Raw genomic sequence first — 23,159 nt, 5'->3', positions numbered from 1 at the left:
GGGTACATGTTCTGTGAGATTCTGGATGACATTTCAGCAGCAGTTTCTGAAATATGTAAGGCAGTGGGACCCAAAGGAGGTTATATTCATGGCAGACTGGAGAGACCGGATTCTTATTGCAACTGCAGCAGTTTCCCCAAATGTAGGCTGGGGCTTCCAGTGCAGAACAAGTAGCACATTGTGGTGGTATCAGATCACCATGCAGACCTGGGATAACCAGTAGTGGTTCCAGCACTTCTGAAAGTAGTTGTAGACCTTCATGGAGTTGAGTGTGGAGCCTGCCTTGACCCTCCAGCACCAGGACATGCAAATGAGGGAGGCCATACCAGTCCACAAGTAGTATGCCCACAGATAATGGGCATAATTAATGTGTCTGAAATAATAGCTGGCTTTCAGAGAATGGGGCTCCCAAACTGCTGAGACCGTTGAGGGCATGCATGTGCCCATAGTTTGCCTGCCAAAAGAGGCAAGTGAATGTCATCCACAAAGGATACTACTCCCTGGTTCTACAGGCTTTGGACTACCACAACAGCAGGTTCATCAACATGGGAAATACAGGACAGGTGCATGATGCTAGGGTATTGAGGATATCTGGTGTTTACCTGTTTGCACAAGCAGGGACCTTATTCCTTCTAAATGGCATGGTTACCAATGGGGTGTCTGCCTACTTTTATTTTAGGGGAACCTGCTAAACCTTTCTTACCATGATTCATGAAACCATACCCTGACCTCAGAGGACCTGGCGGAAGAAGGTTTAATTATATGCTTAGCAGTTACAGGATAGTGGTGGAGTGCACATTTGGCAGGCAGAAGGCAAGATGGCATTGCCAAAAAACATTTGGATGCTTGTGTGGCCAATACCATTCAAAATTATTGTGGCCTGCTGTGCGCTACACAACACTGCAAGGCTAAAAGTAAGAATTTTCACATGGAACAGTCTTAAGACACTTGATATATGCAGACTTGATATATGAAACCAGAAAGTGCATTGATCAGCACCAGGAATGGGTCCAGGCAAGCATGAGAAAATGGGGATGCCTTTCGTGCCACATCTAGCATCTCAGGGTGAGTGGATATGGACCAGTGATGCTGTGCTGGGAACCTGTGATGCAGAAAGGCTCTGTACTGATGTATAACCTGGTTTGCTATTGTATATTTAATATTGGCTTTATGTGATAAGAGACTGATACTTTATCAAAAGCTTTGGAGACGACTTCCTGACTCTTCCTCCTTTTCCATGCACTCACACACACCAACTAATTGTGCGACCAAACCATTTATTAACAAAACCCAAAGAAAACAAAACAAAGTAATAGTAAAGCCATTGCAAGCATACCAGTTCACTGGCCATAAACAATTATTGACAAATGTGCAAAGTTAAATAAAATGCTAATGGTTTGTGAAACAGTACAATTAACTGAAGTCCAAGCTCCACAGTCAGTCTTGCTGGTAGTGGAACTAGATGTCAAGTGTGCCTCCTGTTTTTCTCCTCCCTGGCCAAACATGGTGACTGCACTGTACAGGGGTGGAGTACATAGTGTACATCTGCCCATTCCAATTCGTAGAGCTGGTCACTGGTTGGTCAGTTTGAGTTTGCCAGTCGCTGCACTGGCTGCAAGATGTGGTACCACAGAGAAGAGTGTGCAAGCACTGGTGATGGTACAGAAGCCAACAGCAGAGCTGGAAATGAAGGTGGCTGTGGTGCGGATACTGGCAGCTGCACCCTGTTGGCCATCATGGTGAACTGTCGGTCTAACAGAAGCTAGGCTTGAGCCCTTTTCCTCTGCTCATGTCTGAGGAATTGGGTGAGCATTCTTTCTTCCCACTCCTCTGCTTTTTGGTATTTTTCTCTCTTGTACCGCATGTCACAGAACATCTCATCTGACCTTTTTTTCTTCCTATGCTGGTTAAGGGTTCTATCCCCAAGAGTCCAGTGTGGTAATGTTGGTACAGCTGAAGTGGAAATGCCTGTCAAGAAAATGAAAGAGCTTATTATTTTTTCAAGGGAGGCAGAGGGCTGGGAGAAAGGAAAGAATCCGTCCCACTTTATGTTTTGCATCAAAATGAGGCCAAGGTTTGAAACTTTTTTCAACCTGATATGCTTTTATTTCATCATCTTCATACACTGATGTATTCAGAAGCTTCTTCTAGCAACATTCCCAGACAAAAGACAAACCATGGTAAGATTTTCAGATTTAACTGTTATTTTACAAAAAATGTCAGGAGGTGGTTGTGAGGGTAGGGCTCTGTTACCAGTAGTAGTTTCAATATTCTTTCAGGCCAGGGAAGCCTTGGAGGATATTATTATTTGGAAAGACGAACAAATTTTGCAGGCTACATGCAGAAACCCATCTATCTAAGCAAGGGAGATTTTTGTGGTTGCCTGGTGATTGAACAGCAGATCAAAGCATGGAGAGGGTTGGTTAGTTATGTAGGCAGCCACTGGAAGTTTGCCTGACCAGGAATTTTACAAACCCGCTTGAATTTCTCCTGTATGAAAAATTCTCAAGCATCTTCCAGAAGTGGGGGAAAATTCAGGCAAATGTTATCAGGAGGCTGAAGTAGGATGCAGAGAGTTCTGAAGAGCAGAACTGTTTTCACTCCCAACCCCAGCCCAGACAGCGTGCTGTGAATGGACAGAACCAGACGGCCAAGCACTGAAGTCCACAAGGGACTTTAGTACTAAATGCAGCCAGTGGGATTTATAATCCATACTGTCTGGGACAATGCTTTAATGCTACTGGGGTGATTGAGTTGCAGACAGTGGTATATTGAAAGATATGTAATCATGCTTGCTAAGCCTGTTACTGTTCATAATTTGCTATTACTCTTTTTAAAAAATAGTTAAGAATCACTAGATATATGTTTAAATCACCCTCCCACCCCGGGCAATACTTAGAATCACTTTAGATCACACATGATGCGGACAAAGCAGGGTGGCTTTTGCCCTCACCCAAAGATAAACCCATCCCATGTAATATCCTCCATAACAATGATTTTATTGGTCATAATCCTGAAATCCCACTCTTATGCTACAATTTCCCACATGGTAATTATAAAGTTGATGGGTTGCACTTACCAGACTATGGATCCAATTCCTGGTCCCGCATTGCTTCCTCTCCGGACTGTTCCCTGGGCCGATCTCAGAACAGATCCTCTGAAAATTCACCAGGACACCCACTCACCCATCCGGCCACATGGACTGATCCTGGGCTTCCTGCTCCACAATCTGTTTATGGGAGTTCATTGTGATGTCAGCCAGTGCCATCCCCAGATTTTTTACCCCCTTCCTCTGGTCTGAAAGTAAGATGATCTGCATTCGGAAGCATGTCAAGAAGGACGGTGGGCTGTGAGCTCAGGGCAGTGGCAAGCACCCGGTCCAAACTCCTTGTAGAAAGGGCATATAGATAGGGAGTTGCCAGATCTGCTGTTGCCATCCTCAGCTTTAAGTGCTTGATGTGCTCCCTGTGCTGCACTCCAATCCAGTTAGGCCCATCTCTGACAGCTTCTTCATGATGTTCTCATACATGGATGTTCTGGATACTCCTCCCAAACTCATAATGCTTGCTGTACTCACACTAGAGGTTAACCAGAACTCTGGAGTACTCCTGCAGCCACCTAACATGATGCTGATGATGTGCCTCTTCCTATTAGGCACAGTTGAGCTGTGCAGAAACAAGCAGGTCGCATGGAAATGAAGGGTTAAATGCCGAGCAACTGTGTATAAACGAGCAGTTGCATCTGGTACATAGTGGGTGACAATGAAGTGGGTAGGTTAAAGGGCCAGAGCATGCAGGTACTGGGAATTGTGGGAATGGCAGTGGAGGCTTATCTAAACACAATCCCAGGTACTTTTGCTTTTGCTGTATCCACACTACAAAATGGGTGAGTAGAGGTGTAGCTCAAAGCCCAACATGTGCTTTGCCCAACATCCCCAGGCGAGCACTAAGTATGGATTCAGTGTGCATCTATACATGTTTAATCTTCCTATTAGTCCACTTGTGGATGGTAGGAGGATTTGGGGAACAATGTGCAGTTTTTATATTATTGGAAAGAGTAAATAACACTTTCCTATTCACTCTTTCCACACCATTCATGATTTTATAGACCTCTATCACATCCCCTGTTAATAGTCTCCTTTCTAAACTGAACAGCCTGAATCTTATTAGTCTGTCCTCCTATGGAAGCCATAACATACCCATGATCATCTCTGTTGCCATTCACTGAACCTTTTCCAGGTTCTCCTACAACCTTTTTGAGATGGGGTGACCAGAACTGTACATAATATTCATGGTGTGGGTGTACAATGGATTTTATACAGTGGCATTATGATATTTGCTATCCCTTTCCTAATGGTTCCTAACATTGTTAGCCTTTTTGACCACTGCTGCACATTAAGCTGAGGTTTTCAGAGAACTATCTACAATGACTCCAACCGCGTTCTTCAGTGGTGACAGCTACTTTAGAACCCATGAGGAAAAAATCATCCCAACTACAGTGTGCACTACTTTGCACTTAACACTGAATTTGAATAAAGTGCCTAGGGAGGTTGGGGAATCTCTGTCATTGGAAGCTTTTAAGAACAGGTTAGACAGTCACCTGTCAGGGATAGTCTCTAGACAATACTTAGTCCTGCCTTGAGTGCAGGGGACTGGAATAGATGATCTATTGAGGTCCCTTCCAGTCCTACACTTCTATTATTCATTTGCCCTTTGTTGCCTAGTCGTACAGTTTTGTGAGATCCCCCTATAACTCTTGGCAGTCAGCTTTGGACTTAACTATCTTGAGTATTTTGTATCTGCAAACTTTGCTACTTTGCTGTTCATGCTGTTTTCCAGATGAACATGTTGAATAGCATTTGTCCCACTACAGATCCTTGAGGGACCCCGCTAATTACCTCATTCCATTGTGAAAAGTATTTATCCCTATCCTTTGTTTCCTATCTTTTAACCAATTACTGATCCAAGAGGACCTTCTCTCTTATCCCATGACTACTTAGTTTCCTTAAGAGCCTTTGGTGTGAGACCTTATCAAAGGCTTTCTGAAAATCCAAGTAAACTATATTGACTGGATCACCCTTATCCACATGATTGTTGACACCCTCAAAGAATTTTAATAAATGATTGAGGTATGATTTCCCTTTACAAAAGCTGTGTTGACTCTTCCCCAACAAATCATATTCATCTGTGTCTGATAATTCTGTTCTTGTCCTCATCTTCAAGAAGCTTCATAATACTATGCCTCCCAGTTAGCCACTCTTGTGGTTTTACTACATCACCCCTAGACCTTCCTCTCAGCTCATGATGCCCACCTCAATCTTCCTATTAGTCCACTTCTTTCACAAGTTCCTTTACATTTCTGCCATGCTGTCCTTTATAAATGGAATATCGTCCTCAAACTAGTAAGTAAAGCCACTACCTTGACTTGGACTTGAAATCCCTTCTCAGGACCCACTTGTACTATGATGCTTACAGTCAATGGTCAAGTAGGTAGGTAGTAGGGATTACTGAGATCCATAACATTTCTTGTGTGTTTACATCTTAAGACTAAAAAAAAGAGGAAAAAATGTAAATACCTGAAACGAACGGATTGCATTCATTGCTAGTCTTTGTGACCACATGTTCCTATCACAGTTACCCTTATCCCACTTCTTTCAATCCCTCTATTTAATCCCTACACCACTTGTTGATCTTGTGTTAAATCTGATTGTAAACTCTTCAGAGGAGGCATCATATCTTACTATGTTAGTATATCACCTATCACAACAGAACCCTAAACATAATGCTATTACTATTGCCACCACCAATTCATACCCAAATCTCAAAGTTTCAGTTATTTCAAATAGAATCAAGTTACTTACCAAGCATAGTTGGATAAATATCTACAAGAGATACCACATTTGATAGGTTATGATGAGCTTTAATGCTTGGCCCCATAACTAGAAGAGGAACATGGGAACTTGCTTCATACATGCTCATTTTATAAAACTGCTGATGTTCCATAGCAAGTTCTCCATGATCTGCTGTGAATATAACAATGGTTCTTTTAAGAAGTCCTGTATCACTTAGAGCTGAAATGATCTGACCTGCAACAAAAGAGAGACTTGAAAAAAGTATGTTCAGATACTATGTTAAGCTTCTGCACCTGCAGAGCAGCATGCAAATCCTGAGGGGAGCGGGCCCTTACTAGCAACTGGGGTGCTGTTCAAAGGCCTTGGAGCTCCTTTCCTTCCCACTGAAAGCAAAGCCTGAGACTCCACCCCTCACTGCAATATCCATTATAGTCTGAGATTGCTGGGGACTGTGAATCCCAGCCTCGGAGATGGGGCTGAACCACCACCAAGGACATCTTGAAGGGATGAGAGGCACTCCCTCCTCACAAAAGGAGGCCACGCACAGTTCTGGATGGGATCCCATTCCAGCTAACAATACCAAGGGCAGTTGGGACAGCAGAGGCCCCCACCAAAAGCACTGGATATTGTGGGTCCTGATTGAGCGCTCACCCTATCCCAGTCACTGGGCTTTTCATTCTCTCTTGTGCACGTACCTCCACAGGAGCTACTGCAGCCTCAGATTTGCGCAACGGGGAGAGAAAGAGGGGCAGGATCAATGGAAGCGCGGTAGAAGGGATGGCCATGGTTCAGCATGGCCATGGTTCAGCAAGGTACCTACATATGCATAACCTTAAGCATGAGTAATCCCACTGACTTTAATGAGACTACTCACATGCTTAAAATTATGTACCTTACAGAAAAGGGGCTCTAGTCGAAAGCTACCCTGCGCCATGTATTGCAGCAGCATGATCGCTTCAGGATCAGAGGTCCTGGGAGGCCTGATTACTTCTCCATGAGAGGCCTGTGTGACCCACAGGATTGGTCCTTTGCATTTATATATGACCTAATCATTCTAACATCACAAAAATCATTTAAGTAACTCTTCTATTTATTGAGAATTCTTGTTCTTTAGATAACACTTTTTAAAGTGAAGAAACAAAACACAGTAAATTAAGGCGGATTTGCATATATATATATATCTTAAAACAAACCATGGAAAACTTGCATGCTTATTTAGATTTAACTTATTTTTTCTTGTAATTTTCAATATGTTGCTATTATATCCAAGGACAAACATGGGAGCCTTGCATAGGTCATTTTGTTGTCTACTTCATAGTCACAACTGCTGCCTGTTAGCCCAAGCAGTTAGCTAATATTTGGGGCCTTGCTAGGTTGTTTCCATTTGGAGAAGAAATAATGAGAGGAGTCAGGTGTCTGTTTGTGTAGAATCTTTGTAAATAAATAGGATTGCACCAAAGTTCTGTTTCCTTGAACACAGTAGAAAACAATCAGGAGGCAATCTCCTAGTGCAGAAATCTAAGTTTGCCTTTTCAGTGAGTATTCTTCCCAAAAGATCTCTTATGACTTCTTCCTAAGGTCGCACTCACTCTGCTTCTTTGTAGTCTGCTTGCCTTCTCCCTTCTTTTCTGGTTCCTTCACACACAAGGACACTTAATCAATACCCCCAGCCCCTACATTTGCAATTGCTTGCCAGGAAACCACTTGTGTCACATGGCTCAGTTTCTACTTTGGCATTGCCATGATGTCTGTGTCTTGGGCAGTTGCTTCTATTGTTTCAGCCATCATTAAACAAAGGGCTATTTAATTGCTCCACTGTTTAGCCTGAATGAAGGGTGCTTAGCATATCCATTGACTTTTACCAGGTCTTAACGCTATTAACATCTTTCAACATACACAAAAAGAAAAGGAGTACTTGTGGCACCTTAGAGACTAACCAATTTATTTGAGCATAAGCTTTCGTGAGCTACAGCTCACTTCATCGGATGCATACTGTGGAAAGTTTAGAAGATCTTATTATATACACACAAAGCATGAAAAAATACCTCCTCCCACCCCACTCTCCTGCTGGTAATAGCTTATCTAAAGTGATCACTCTCCTTACAATGTGTATGATAATCAAGTCGGGCCATTTCCAGCACAAATCCAGGGTTTAACAAGAATGTCTGGGGGGTGGGGGGTAGGAAAAAACAAGGGGAAATAGGCTACCTTGCATAATGACTAAGCCACTCCCAGTCTCTATTCAAGCCTAAGTTAATTGTATCCAATTTGCAAATGAATTCCAATTCAGCAGTTTCTCGCTGGAGTCTGGATTTGAATTTTTTTTGTTGTAAAATAGCGACTTTCATGTCTGTAATCGTGTGACCAGAGAGATTGAAGTGTTCTCCGACTGGTTTATGAATGTTATAATTCTTGACATCTGATTTGTGTCCATTTACTCTTTTACGTAGATACTGTCCAGTTTGACCAATGTACATGGCAGAGGGGCATTGCTGGCACATGATGGCATATATCACATTGGTGGATGTGCAGGTGAACGAGCCTCTGATAGTGTGGCTGATGTTATTAGGCCCTGCGATGGTGTCCCCTGAATAGATATGTGGGCACAGTTGGCAACGGGCTTTGTTGCAAGGATAGGTTTCTGGGTTCGTGGTTCTGTTGTGTGGTATGTGGTTGCTGGTGAGTATTTGCTTCAGGTTGGGGGGCTGTCTGTAGGCAAGGACTGGCCTGTCTCCCAAGATTTGTGAGAGTGTTGGGTCATCATTCAGGATAGGTTGTAGATCCTTAATAATGCGTTGGAGGGGTTTTAGTTGGGGGCTGAAGGTGACGGCTAGTGGTGTTCTGTTATTTTCTTTGTTAGGCCTGTCCTGTAGTAGGTGACTTCTGGGAACTCTTCTGGCTCTACCAATCTGTTTCTTCACTTCCGCAGGTGGGTATTGTAGTTGTAAGAATGCTTGATAGAGATCTTGTAGGTGTTTGTCTCTGTCTGAGGGGTTGGAGCAAATGCGGTTGTATCGCAGAGCTTGGCTGTAGATGATGGATCGTGTGGTGTGGTCAGGGTGAAAGCTGGAGGCATGTAGGTAGGAATAGCGGTCAGTAGGTTTCCGGTATAGGGTGGTGTTTATGTGACCATCGTTTATTAGCACTGTAGTGTCCGGGAAGTGGATCTCTTGTGTGGACTGGACCAAGCTGAGGTTGATGGTAGGATGGAAATTGTTGAAATCATGGTGGAATTCCTCAAGGGCTTCTTTTCCATGGGTCCAGATGATGAAGATGTCATCAATATAGCGCAAGTAGAGTAGGGGCGTTAGGGGACGAGAGCTGAGGAAGCGTTGTTCTAAATCAGCCATAAAAATGTTGGCATACTGTGGGGCCATGCGGGTACACATAGCAGTGCCGCTGATCTGAAGGTATACATTGTCTCCAAATGTAAAATAGTTATGGGTAAGGACAAAGTCACAAAGTTCAGCCACCAGGTTAGCCGTGACATTATCGGGGATAGTGTTCTTGAAGGCTTGAAGTCCATCTTTGTGTGGAATGTTGGTGTAGAGGGCTTCTACATCCATAGTGGCCAGGATGGTGTTATCAGGAATATCACCGATGGATTGTAGTTTCCTCAGGAAGTCAGTGGTGTCTCGAAGGTAGCTGGGAGTGCTGGTAGCGTAGGGCCTGAGGAGGGAGTCTACATAGCCAGACAATCCTGCTGTCAGGGTGCCAATGCCTGAGATGATGGGGCGCCCAGGATTTCCAGGTTTATGGATCTTGGGTAGTAGATAGAATATCCCAGGTCGGGGTTCCAGGGGTGTGTCTGTGCGGATTTGATCTTGTGCTTTTTCAGGGAGTTTCTTGAGCAAATGCTGTAGTTGCTTTTGGTAACTCTCAGTGGGATCAGAGGGTAATGGCTTGTAGAAAGTGGTGTTGGAGAGCTGCCAAGCAGCCTCTTGTTCATATTCCGACCTATTCATGATGACAACAGCACCTCCTTTGTCAGCCTTTTTGATTATGATGTCAGAGTTGTTTCTGAGGCTGTGGATGGCATTGTGTTCTGCACGGCTGAGGTTATGGGGCAAGTGATGCTGCTTTTCCACAACTTCAGCCCGTGCACGTCGGCGGAAGCACTCTATGTAGAAGTCCAGTCTGCTGTTTCGACCTTCAGGAGGAGTCCACCTAGAATCCGTCTTTTTGTAGTGTTGGTAGGGAGGTCTCTGTGGATTAGTATGTTGTTCAGAGGTATGTTGGAAATATTCCTTGAGTCGGAGACGTCGAAAATAGGATTCCAGGTCACCACAGAACTGTATCATGTTCGTGGGGGTGGAGGGGCAGAAGGAGAGGCCCAGAGATAGGACAGCTGCTTCTGCTGGGCTGAGAGTATAGTTGGATAGGTTAACAATATTGCTGGGTGGGCTGAGGGAATCATTGCTGTAGCCCCTTGTGGCATGTAGTAGTTTAGAAAGTTTAGAAAGTTTAGTCTCTTTCGTAGAGAAGCAAAGTGTGTGTTGTAAATGGCTTGTCTAGTTTTAGTAAAGTCCAGCCACGAGGAAGTTTGTGTGGAAGGTTGGTTTTTTATGAGAGTATCCATTTTTGAGAGCTCATTCTTAATCTTTCCCTGTTTGCTGTAGAGGATGTTGATCAGGTGATTCCGCAGTTTCTTAGAGAGCGTGTGGCACAAGCTGTCAGCATAGTTTTTTTTTACCATTTACTATTACCAGCAGGAGAGTGAGTTTGTGTGTGTGTGTGTGGGGGGGGGGGGGTGAGAAAATCTGGATTTGTGTTGGAAATGGCCCACCTTGATTATCATACACATTGTAAGGAGAGTGGTCACTTTAGATAAGCTATTACCAGCAGGAGAGTGAGTTTGTGTGTGTGTGGGGGGGAGGGGGTGAGAAAACCTGGATTTGTGCTGGACATGGCCCAACTTGATTATCATACACATTGTAAGGAGAGTAATCCCTTTAGATAAGCTATTACCAGCAGGAGAGTGGGATGGGAGGAGGTATTTTTTCATGCTTTGTGTGTATACAATAAGATCTTCTAAACTTTCCACAATATGCATCCGATGAAGTGAGCTGTAGCTCACGAAAGCTTATGCTCAAATAAATTGGTTAGTCTCTAAGGTGCCACAAGTACTCCTTTTCTTTTTGCGAATACAGACTAACACGGCTGTTACTCTGAAACCTTTCAACATACAATTACCATCCTGGTCTGAATTCACACTGGTAAGTGAGAACACTCAGTAAAATGGTCCATTAGTAGGCTTGGCAGAACTCTTATTTTAAAAAAACCAAACTTCAACAGGTAATGTCGATGTTTGTTTAGGCATTTTTTTCTATTTTTATGGATTTTATGGATAATTTCACAGTTGCAAGAAAAACAGTGGGGAAGGGGCCCCCGTAGGCAATTATTTAATGATATCAAAAAGTTAAAAGTTTAAAACCTATAAAACAGAAAATATCATATCACATGTCAAAATATACAAAGATATATCCTTAAATCAACCTTCAATAAGTTCTTAAGCATGATTTTTTTTACTTTGCTTACCTGTAAATTTTGATCACCATCAATTGAAATATTTTTTCATCAGTTTGTATGTGTACAGTGAAATCAACAACATTTACCACCCAAAACTCTAATCCTTCCAAATCTGACAGCAATATTCTAAGCCATCCAGTTCTTTTGCACATGCATCATTTATGCAATATGTAGGAAGCTATTTTGCCTTGAGTAATTCTTTACAAAAGGCTAGTCTGATCAGAGTTATCTACTAACAGCTTCAAATCTCTTTTCTGTATTATTATTCTGGAAGATTACCTACCAAGCATGGCATCTGTCTCAGCACACATGGCATAATAAAATGCTCTGATATCTCTGATTTCTTTCCTTGTAAACTGCCCAGTGCAATTCTTGGTGTAAGAAGAATAATAATCTACTGGGTGCATGTCTGAAAGAGGAGGCCATTTTGGAATTTTAATGGCTTCATATCTCACCTAAAAACAAGAGTAAATTAAGTTATTTTGGCAAGTGAGTTTAATGCTTTACAATGGGTTTAAATCAGAAATTCTCAAACCGTGGTCCATGCAGCACCTGCTTACTATCTGTTACTTTTACAGATATCCAATCACCACCTTGCAAAGAAGAGCCTGGACACCAGTAAAAATCAGCTGGAAAACTACAGGAGGACCCAGCAGCATGTGACCTGCCAGCTGATATCTCAAAAGACAGATAAAGGACCCAGTCTTTTAGAACTATATTCAGTAACTAATCTCAGAAGTGTGGGCATAGCACCACATAAAAGAAAAATGTTGTACCATGTGCCTCCAAAGGACTAGGTGTCATCTGGGAAAATAGATCAACATGGCAATTTACTCTTTCTGGGAAAATCTCCAGAAGAGCTGGCATGAAATTTGTATCTTGGAAAAAGAATTCACATGGGTAGTCTAATTTTCAAATATATACTGGATATATAAATTCTGGCATTTGGATGCTCAGATTGGCAATTAGGCCAGTTTGATGCCTTGTGCCAATTTAAATGCCATCGTCTATAATGGAGATGTTCTATTTAGGCACACACATTTGCAAACTGGACCCTGAATATAAAAATAAGCATTGCCTTTTGACTCAGATTTTAAAATGTTTGTTTTTACTGATCAAGAATTATTTCTAAATATTTAGAACTGTGAATTACAAACTAGGCAATGTGAAACCTCCATGACTTGAAAAACAAAGTAAAGTAGTTTATTAACTCTTCCATGATCTTACTAATTAATAATCACAGCTGAAGGCAGGGTTGACAAGTCCTAGGTCACAATGTAGTAGCAGGTCCTGGGAGGCTTAGATGCAGTATAGGAAGGCAATGGAGACTGGGCTAGGAACACTTGGCACCTCAAAATGAGTTAACAAAACTGATATGTCAGGGCTTGTACAGTGAGTATTTATAGCAGCATGTAAATATCATCCTAAGAAACAAAATCAACAGAATTTATTTTTTATTCTTGATGAAAATACCACAAGAGAGAAAACTCCACAGGCTCTAATGACTTTAGATTCTAAATATGTATGTATGTGTCCTAGTGGTAGTGGCATCTTGACAGAATTTGTGGGACTGATAGAGGACAAGCAAGGTACATCTGGAGCCTCCACTGCTCATTTATTTAATGCTGATGGGGAGCTGAGGCATCAGAGGTAGAAGATTTCAGCAGTGGAGAGAGCTCCCCAGACTCTAGCTAGTGCTAAAGACTCTGCACAGCTGCCACTGGTCACTGGGATGTCATTTCCATGACCTTTTCTTGATTAAATACACTATTATCAGGCTAATTAAGAAGAGAACAAAACCAGCCTCCAACTCCACCTATCAGCTGACAGTATTGTGTTTCAAGCCAGGGCATGTTGCAGAGATAGCAATTCTCTGCTGAATGAATCCTTGTCCATAGACAAGAGAAGTACATCCACACTCAACCTGTTAGACCTCTCTGCAGCAGTTGGTACCTTTAACCACCAAATACTATTGTCCCACCTTTAAGAGGCTATTGGGTGGTACAGAAACACTTTGAAATGCCTTAACTTCTTCCTCTCAGACCAAACCCTAGAGAAATTATGGCCATTCGTGCCAACATCTCCAAAGCCCTCATCTCCCACAAAAGTCAGTATTCTCTCCCATATTATCCAACACATTTATACGAAGTCATTAAAAGAGCTGGTGAGACAACAAGGTCTGAAATGCCAGCAGCAGCATACATTGACAACACCTGGCTCTTTATCTCCTTGACATTAAATGTAAACAGCAACCGCTCCAAGTTTTCTCAGTGTCTAAATGAAATGAGAAACTGGCTCCAGCTGAATTCAGGCAAGAGTGGAATTCCAGTAGGGAGAGAGAAGTTCCTCAAACAAGGTGGTTCTTCTAGAACATTCCCCATTACTCAAGGACCTCTGCCCTCACATTAAGTCAACATCTGTGACTGGCCAGAAGATTAAACTCCTTCCTAAAGAACTTAGACCTGACAATAGTGATCCATTAAATTCATGATCTCTATGCTTGACTGTTGCAACTCATATCTAGGAACAAAGCCATGTGCCCTGGAAAAGCATCACTCCGTACAAAATGCAGCAGACCATCTGCTTAGCAACACAGGGTACCAGAAACATCATGCTGATGCTTCACGCTGCAGTAGCTCCCCCTTGAAGATAGAATTTAATTCAAGGTCTCTGTCCTTATATTCAACGATCTCCATGAGATTGCTCCTAGCTACTTGAGAGACCATGTTTTTCCTCATAACCATGACAACCATGTTCAGCTGGAACCATGAAACAGTCAACAAATGGAGGGTGGTTCGTAAAACCAGGAAAAAAAAATCTTCACAGGAGCTGGCCCTATCTTATGTAACTCCCTCCTGTAACAGATCAGAATGACCACAGGCCTTCCTGCATTCAAAACTAAATGTAAAAACACATCTCGTTGACTTTGCTTTCCCTTAACATGGTGCTCTCACATACAACTCAAAATAAAATAATACATTTTTGAAAAATTTAAAAAACCTCATCGTAATCTAACTACTTTTTCCTAGGTAAAGAATGAAGAAAGAGTGTGATTGTTATTTCTATTTTTAAATGCTTGAAAGGATATCAGATATTATGGTGAGAGGTGGCCCATCAAATTACATAGGTAAACTGACTTTACAGCACCCCAGTAGTAAAGACTGGGCAGATAAATGTAAAGTCTCTTCAAAGCCTACTGCTGAGTTACTGGATTGTGTGAAATCTTGTTGTCATTTAGGCAGCGGGAGCCATGGTAACTAATCAAGAGAGTTTTGTGACAATAGTAAGACTGCATTTGTGGACAATACAAGAGGCAGATAAACAGAAATTGTTCACACCATTCTCTCTGGGAGAAGGAATCTGCTGATTTCCTACACATGGAAGCAGAGAGATTTTTCTTAGCATTAGAATGAAAAACTGAAAGAGCTAGATTAGTAATCAAAGCATCAGGTAACAGAAAAGACAAAAATTTGCATTGTGCAAGGCATTGATTTAGCACCTTTGCAGCCATTCTGGGTTAAGATCAACCTGTCAGCACAGAATTCAGACACAATTTGATTTTATATAGCATCTCTTGTGCTCAAGTTGCTACCAAATGCTTTATAAAACAATGAGCTAGAGACTAGGAGTGCAAAGTTTGTACAGACAAACACCATTAAGTGTCCAGTTTAATATACACTCCTTTTGGAATCAGAAATGGTTTTACCGAGTCAGGGAATATTGGCCAAGAGAGACTGGAGTTGTCACCTTCTTTTTTCACTTCTACATGGGCAACCTTAAGAAGTGTGCTTAACATCTCATCCACAGATGCCCATACAGTGCACTATAATATCAGAACTGGGCCTGAGCCCAAGTCTGATGTGAATTATATAAGGTGCGAAATAAGGTAATGTACATACTAAATGCAGTTACAAATTCATTTTGATTTAAGTTTCTATACATTTTCACATACCTTTTCAAGCCAATAGGGAGATGTTAGAAATGTAGAAGACCCAAAATTTTCCCCTGTAGAGGGTGATGGGTATGGATGTGGTAAATTTAACCCCAAGTAAAGAACAAATGGTTGATTAAAGCTAGTGGCTTCTTTCCTTATCCAACTTGCTGCTTTATCAGTATTCTGCCAATCTTCTTCCATCACTCTCATAAATGTCTTGTTGCCAGTAAGATTCACCATGGGTCTGCCTTCTTGTCTGAGCAGGAAATCAACATCCCTTGTCCAAGCTTCTACACGGTTACTGAAAATACAAGACTGCATTGGGTGGAAAGCATTTCCTTCTCTTTTCATGCACTAAACATCTAGTAACATCACCTCAGTTTTAAAATATCTAAACATCTTTCTAAATTTGCAACTTCATTTTATTTACATATTTCTATATATAATATTAGTGTTATTAGATTGAAATAACCAAGAGCTAAACTATATATTCATTGCTTTAGTTAATATTTTTCCAATTCTGAATCTTTTTTTTCTTATTCCTGGTCATTTCATGCCATAGGGCTCTTTTCCTGCCTCTGATCCATCTCCCAGTTCTACTTTGGCAAATGAACATTTAGATACAGCACTTCCAAACCCTGTTACCATATCTTCACTTAACGGATTCTCTTCACTTTTTGCTATGGCTTCATCGCTCATTCTACCTGCTGCATCTAACTTGAAATTTTATTATGTAAACTTATTTTCCACTGGACTGTTTCAACCACCTAGAGCATCACATCTTTTGAAACCATACCGTTTTATTTTGGATTCTACTATACCACTTTTTGTAACACTGCCACTTTGGACCAAATCCTCTGCTGACTTTCCCTGTGCAACCCGCTGACTCCAGATGATAACATTATCAGAGAAAGGTGGAGGCGGCAATGGAGCCCTAAGAGGCATAAATGAAACAAGTTTCATGATCAAATATGTTTTGAGCCAGATTTTCAGACAATTACAATTACTGAATCTCTAAAATCCTGAGAAATCTGAACTACAGATGTATCACTCTGGCAGAGAAAGGAAATGACACCAGAAGTATCATAAACAAAGATTGGAGAGTGCCACTCCATCTTAGAAACTTACATGTCATTCAAGGAATGATAAAAGAAAGTATGTAGCAGCAGATTCCTCAGGACTTTAGCCATATAGTTTTGTTAAAGTATAGTGCCAATTATATTTTAAAGAACATTCATGTACTTTTTCTTCCTCATTTGGAATTTTACAAATAGGTTCTTAACTTTTAGCAAAACCTTTGTATCTCACTTTTATCAATAAAACAGTTTTAGGTCTTTTTAAATCTTGTGTAGTTATCTGCACTTCCAAGATAAACAAATGTTTGTTATGCTTAACTGAATTAATCACAACCATTTTAACAAGATTAATCATCATAATTTATCTAAGTAGGAGATATAATATTTATTGAACCTAATTTTCAAAATATCAGTGTGATGGGGAGTACTACCCCTTTACAGGACAGTCTTCCATTTATGGCCAAAACAGGCAGGAGGGCAATGAAAAAGCATGCTGTCCTACCTCAGGACTGTATATAAATAAAAGAAAGCTGAGCAAGACAGAAAGGGATGAGAAGCCAAGCTGGCTGCTATAGGTTACAGGACCTGGGACACTAGCTGAATCTGGGCCTTAGAGACTTGTTTTCTGACTAAGTTTGGTTGCTCTGACTCAAGGCTCTGAGGTAAGTGCTCTATGAACTTGGTTAAGCTGCTCCTTCCCTTACTTGATGCCTACAGGAGAGCCTGCCTGTTCCCTAGAAGAAGAAAAGAACTAGGATTTCTGCTGGCAGGGGTTGGTTTGGAGGACTTAAGCGGTCAGTTTGATTTTTGCCACCCCTTTCTTGCATACTGTATAGTTAGGCATCCATTGCCTGTACAAAGAGTTGTGTGCAATTATGGTTTAGATTTTTTTGTGCACATTGCTTACTATATTTAATGTAATATAGAACTTAAAATATAACACTGATATATATATATATATATATGAAAAATGTAGGCCAGTCTGACCATCCAGATAAAGTTAGTTTGGGGCTTGGGAGAAAAGGAATGGAACAGGTCACTCTCCAGTACTAGAGCAGTGGGGAGAAGTATTGACAGGTCCCAAAGGAAAACAAATCTTTAGGCAGAAAGAGAGAGAAAGAGAGAGAAAAAAGGAGAGAAAGGATTGCTACAACAAAGAGGATGACGGAGAAATAAATGGGGCAATCTCTATGCCCCATAAAATGCACCATTAACTATATTTTTATCCACAGATTGAAAGGAAGAAATACTAATGAAGTGTTAAACCAATTGAAGGCAGAAATATGTATTTTCTGCTATAATACATCATACAATTTTAATTAAACCACAGTAAGAAATCAGACGATTTGTTTAAAGGGGTCATCTTCTCTGCAAAGAAGACATGAGAGATTCACAAACTGTAAACAAAGACTTAATGATCAGTTAATGAGAGTTACTAACAAGAATTTAAAAGTTTTGAAATGAATCTTAAACAATTGTTTATAACACTCGTAATGAGAAAGAAGTAGGATTATACCTCCTTTGCTGACAGATGGTACTCCAAAGATAACAACTTAGAGAGCGGAAACAAACAATGAAGAGATAAAGGACAGAAATATAATGTTGCTTAATAATGAAAAGAAAATCTTAAGAGCTGGAATCACTACTATTGTATAAGTGAAAACATATAAAAGGCCACTCAAGTAATTTAGGTCCCAACTGACATATTTTAAATAAAATTCTTACATGTCTATAGCACCCTTGTCACTCTGATCTCTGGGGTACAGATGTGGGGACCCGCATGAAAGACTCCCTAAGCTTATATTCTACCATCTTAGGTTAAAAACTTCCCCACGGCACAAATTCCTTTCCTTGTCCTGGGACAGTATTGCTGCCACGACCAAGTGATTTACACAAAAATTCAGCAAAGGGTCACTTGGAGTCCCTATTCCCCCAAAATATTCCCCCAAGCCCCTTCCCCCGTTTCCTGGGGAGGCTTGAGAATAATATACCAACCAGTTGGTTAGCAATGTGAGCACAGATCAAACCTTTTCTTTAGGACACTGAAAATCAACCAGGTTTTTAAAAGAAGAATTTTATTTATAAAGAAAAAGTAAAAGAATCACACCTTCCATCCTGATTTTGCAGGTAACTTTACAGGGTAAATAAAAAGATTTAGAACACAAAGGATTCCCCTCTGGCTCAGCTTCACAGTTACAAAACAGGAATGAAACTACCTCTTTAGTATAGGGAAAATTCACAAGCCAAAACAAAAAATAACCTAACGCATTTCCTTGCCTTACAATTTTTGTAATTTTAGATGGTTCATTTCAGGCATGTTTTCAGGAGATATTGTACCTGCTTGGTCTCTCTCCGCCCAGAGAGGGAGCAAACAAAGAGAGTCACAAACAAATCCTCCCCCCCCGCACCCAGATTTGAAAGTATCTTCTTTCCTCATTGGTCCTTCTGGTCAGGTGCCAACTAGTTTACTGAGTTTCTTAACTCCTTACAGGTAAAGCGATTCAGTAGAGCTGCCCTGGAGGGATTTTATGCTACCCGTATCTCTATGTTTATGACAACCTTTCATTCAAAAGAGCCTCACGATTATAAATATACAACATTACTAAAATGTAGTCACTACAGTACTTTGATGGAAGGGTAGCAGCTATCCGACAAGCAGCCGTGGTGATTGGGAAATTTTGGCCAATGCCTAAATTATAACCTTCCTCATTATTTCCTTTTGATATAAGTACTGAATTTTTTCAAACAGCTGAAAAGCGTCATGATTTATGTTTGTAACAATGAAGAGTCTGTCCAAATGTGTTCAACTCCTCTGATGCTCGGGTTCTGCAAAATGAACTTAAATTGGTCGCTGTTTTCGTGTGTGTGTGTGTGTGTGTGTGTGTGTGTGTGTGTGTGTGTGTGTGTGAGAGATCTCTGTTGGTGTAAAGGTGGAGGAGGCAGTATATGTGCCTCCTACACCAGCTGCATATCTCTGGCATAAGCACGAAGGAGATCTTATTGGGTGAGCTGAGGGTCTGATAGGAGTCAGTCAGCAGAAGAAGGGGGTGTGCTATAGCTAAGCTCCCCTACGCCTGATCTCCTTGTAGCATTACAGAGCTTACATCAGAGGTGGAAGTTACAACAACAAAGTGCCTTCTTAACTGCTGGAGCCTGACAGTCAGGGACCTGGGAGCTGCAACTGGCTTCCAGCAGCTGTCACTGTCCACAATATCAAAGAATTGACACTCTAGTCTATTGGATAAGATGAAGAACTGGGTCAGTCATTAAAAAGTCACTCTTTGGAAGCACAGCAGTTAGTCCCAATGTCCTGGACAAATTCAAAGTAAATTAGTTACATCCTGCTACAAATTTCCCATGTAGATGCAACTGGATACAGTTTTCTGCTGAGCACTGTTAAACACCAGACATGTTCCAACCCATTTCAGTGCTTGTTGATGTGATCCCTATATAACACACCACAGAGCATTCAACTCTGTTCAGTGGCTCATAGAAAAAAATAAGACACACCCCTACTTCAAAACAAGCGTACAATCTACTTTCAAATATGATGCAATAATGTGGGTCACAAAGCAGTGTGAAGGTGAGGATAGGGACCAAGTTTACATCAATGAGATTACATAGTCACTGAGCAAGGCTAGCACACAGCATGATAGGACAAACATTTTAAAATTTTGATTCGTATATTAGCCCAGGATGTGTGTTCCATCTGTATGTTCCACACTGGATTCAAAGCACAGCCAATGAGTCATCAAGACAGGCATCATTGGCAAACTGGAAGAGGCAGGGTCACTGTGATCAGATACAGAATGTTCCTAAATGACCTCAAAAGCATGTGGTGAAGTTTCTAAAGCATTTCACGATCTTTAGCAGAAAGGTGTTTGTGACATTTGGGGGATCACCCAGACAAGTAAAGGGTTCTGTCACCACCTGCCTTGAAAATTTGGGTGCCTTAATGATCTCAGTAGACAAGAATAAGAATCAACGCCTCACCCAGACTTCCACCCACTCAGTTACTGATAGCAGAGTGACCCCAATAGCCTTTCTGGTCATGAGTCTCCCCAAATCTATTCCCTGAGTTCTTAACAACAAGGCATTCAGACATTTCCCTTCTGGTTCATCATCCCTGAAGGAAGGAAACATGCCCCCCTGTTATCAGTCCACTTGGGCAGGGACATTCCACCCAGATTGCACAATATAGACCTGCTTAGGGTAAAAAGAAACAAAACGGTTATTTAATAGAAAAATCACAGCTTCAAAGATGAAATAGTAAGAAAAAGCAAACATACAAGTTACACAGAAAATAAACATGAATACACAACCTCAGGCTTTATAATTCTATATTTGTTAAACTCCCTTTTTGAATACTCCCTACCTATTGCCTCTGAACAGTTTCCCAACATGCCCTCTGTCTTAGAGAAGATCCAGTGTTTTAGACAGCAGCTTGGTTACATGCTAGTCCTCAGTTTTTGGATATGCTTCACTTTAAACATGTTCTCTTTTAAAAGGGTTTGCAGTTTTTGTTCTCTCACACTCTGAGACTATGGCAATTCATGATTACACAAAGCAGAGAAAACTCCCTCCTTCCTTAATTTTGCAAGGCTAGGGTTTTCTTTTTAGCTTCAGTGTCTTTCCATTAACTTTAATGGTCCAGGACCAGTCCTATTCAACATATTCATAAATGATCTGGAAAAATGGGTAAACGTGAGGTGGCAAAATTTGCTGACAATACAAATCTACTCAAGACAGTTAAGTCCCAGGCAGACTGCAAAGAGCTACAAAAGAATCTCTCAAAACTGGGTGACCGGGCAACAAAATGGCAAATGAAATTCAATGTTGATAAATGCAAAGTAATGCACACTGGAAAACATAATCCCACGTATACATATAAAATGATGGGGTCTAAATTAGCTGTTACCACTCAAGAAAGATCTTGGAGTCATTGTGGATATTTCTCTGAAAACATCCACTCAATGCGTAGCGGCAGTCAAAAAAGTAAAATGTTGGGAATCATGAAGAAAGGGATAGATAATAAGACAGAAAATATCATATTGCCTCTATATAAATGCATGGTGTGCCCACATCTTGTATATGGCGTGTAAATGTGGTCACCCCAGCTCAAAAAAAGATATATTGGAATTGGAAAAGGTTCAGAAATGGGCAACAAAAATGATTAGTGGTATGGAACAGCTTCCGTATGAGGAGAGATTAATAAGACTGGGACTTTTCAGCTTGGAAAAGAGACAACTAAGGGGGGATATAACTGAAGTCTATAAAATCATGACTGTTGTGGATAAGGTAAATAAGGAAGTGTTATTTACTCCTTCTCATAACACAAGAACTAGAAGTCACCAAATGAAATTAATAGCCAGCAGGTTTAAAACAAACAAGAGGAAGTATTTTTTCACACAACACACAGTCAGTGTGTGGAACTCTTTGCCAGAGGATATAATGAAGGCCAAGACTATAACAGGCTTCAAAAAAGAACTAGATAACTTCATGGAGGATAGGATCCATCAGTGGCTATTAGCCAGGATGGGCAGGGATGGTGTCCCTAGCCTCTGTTTGCCAGAAGCTGGGAATGGCGACAGGGGATGGATCACTTAATGATTACCTGTTTTGTTCATTCCTTCTGGGGCACCTGGCATTGGCCACTGTCAGAAGACAGGATACTGGGCTATGGACCTTTGGTCTGACCCAGTATGGCCGCTCTTATGTTCAGCATGCTCTTTTTCTGGGTTGTACAATGCTAGGTCCTTGGAGTTAGTTTCGTGGACATAGCAAGCCCGAGAGTTGCCCCTCCCTGCCTGACTGCTTCCCCACACAGCTATGAGGTAATGCTGTGGTTGCATCCTAGTTACAATTACAAATGTCTGCATATATATACATGCATACATTCATAACCGTAACCTGTATACACATCTCCTAAGGATCATCAAATTCAGAGCATTACAAGCCTTCATAAATGACCTTAATTGATATATTATACACAGTAACATTGTATACAAGTTGATTCGATTGTTCATTTTTTGGGATTCAGACCCCTTATGGTGTCTGGACCCTGACTGTCACTGTGTTATTTAATAAAATATTATTGTCCACAAAGGAAAACAATCTTTAAGACATGTGTTTCCCTGAAAATGTTCTCAAAAGAAAAAAATGTAGACACACACACACTCTCTTTATTCTAAACAGTATTTATGAAATTAAATGTGTATTCAATGTATTACTTTAAAATTGCAGGTAGCTGGGCTGGACTGGCGGGCTAGTGGCAGTACAACAAAGTGCTTCACAGACAATGTAAGAATTTGGCTCCCAAGGTCAGTCCTTTATTCTGGGCTTGTAAATCTGGGAAAACTGCTGAGATAACAGGAATCAATTCCACTCCCTAACTGGCCAGAAGAATCCTCATATGTCCAGAACATGTTTCCACAGAACTCCCAACTCCTGCTGGCCTGGAGAATAGAAGTGAACCTGGAATTCCTGAAGAGTGCAAATAGTAATTTAGGATGAAATTCTCCCCTGTACAGAGGGCCAGCAGAAGGCCTGTAGCCCACTTAAGCTCACGAAATGGTGGACAGGCCTTATGCTAGCCCTCTGCACACAAGTGAACTTCACCTTTAATGTAATGTTCTGATTATTCTGTATTATAAAACTTTCAAGGGGTTGTAACACGATCAGAGTTCATTAGCCCTTTCTCTCCCCAAAAGGTATGTTGTTACACTTTAAAGAGTGAGATCGCACATGCACATATACATTATAAAGTTTA

At 41.1% G+C, this 23,159-nt stretch overlaps 1 protein-coding gene across 1 annotated transcript in view; it reads right to left on the bottom strand.

Annotated features, from left to right (window-relative positions):
• ARSK (arylsulfatase family member K) overlaps nt 1-23,159 on the bottom strand; it is a 57,107-nt gene that overhangs the window by 8,592 nt on the left and 25,356 nt on the right. Inside the window, exons 4-6 of the mRNA XM_077817204.1 lie at nt 15,333-15,615; nt 11,664-11,835; nt 5,861-6,085 (exon numbers count right to left, since the gene is read on the bottom strand). Coding sequence (XP_077673330.1) covers nt 5,861-6,085; nt 11,664-11,835; nt 15,333-15,615 — 680 coding nt within the window. The remainder of the gene's footprint in view (nt 1-5,860; nt 6,086-11,663; nt 11,836-15,332; nt 15,616-23,159) is intronic.

Source organism: Eretmochelys imbricata, chromosome 5 (genome assembly GCF_965152235.1).
Source record: "Eretmochelys imbricata isolate rEreImb1 chromosome 5, rEreImb1.hap1, whole genome shotgun sequence".
NCBI lineage: Eukaryota > Metazoa > Chordata > Testudines > Cheloniidae > Eretmochelys > Eretmochelys imbricata.
Note: the sequence above shows the minus strand (reverse complement) of the source record. Positions and strands in the feature narration are given on the sequence as shown.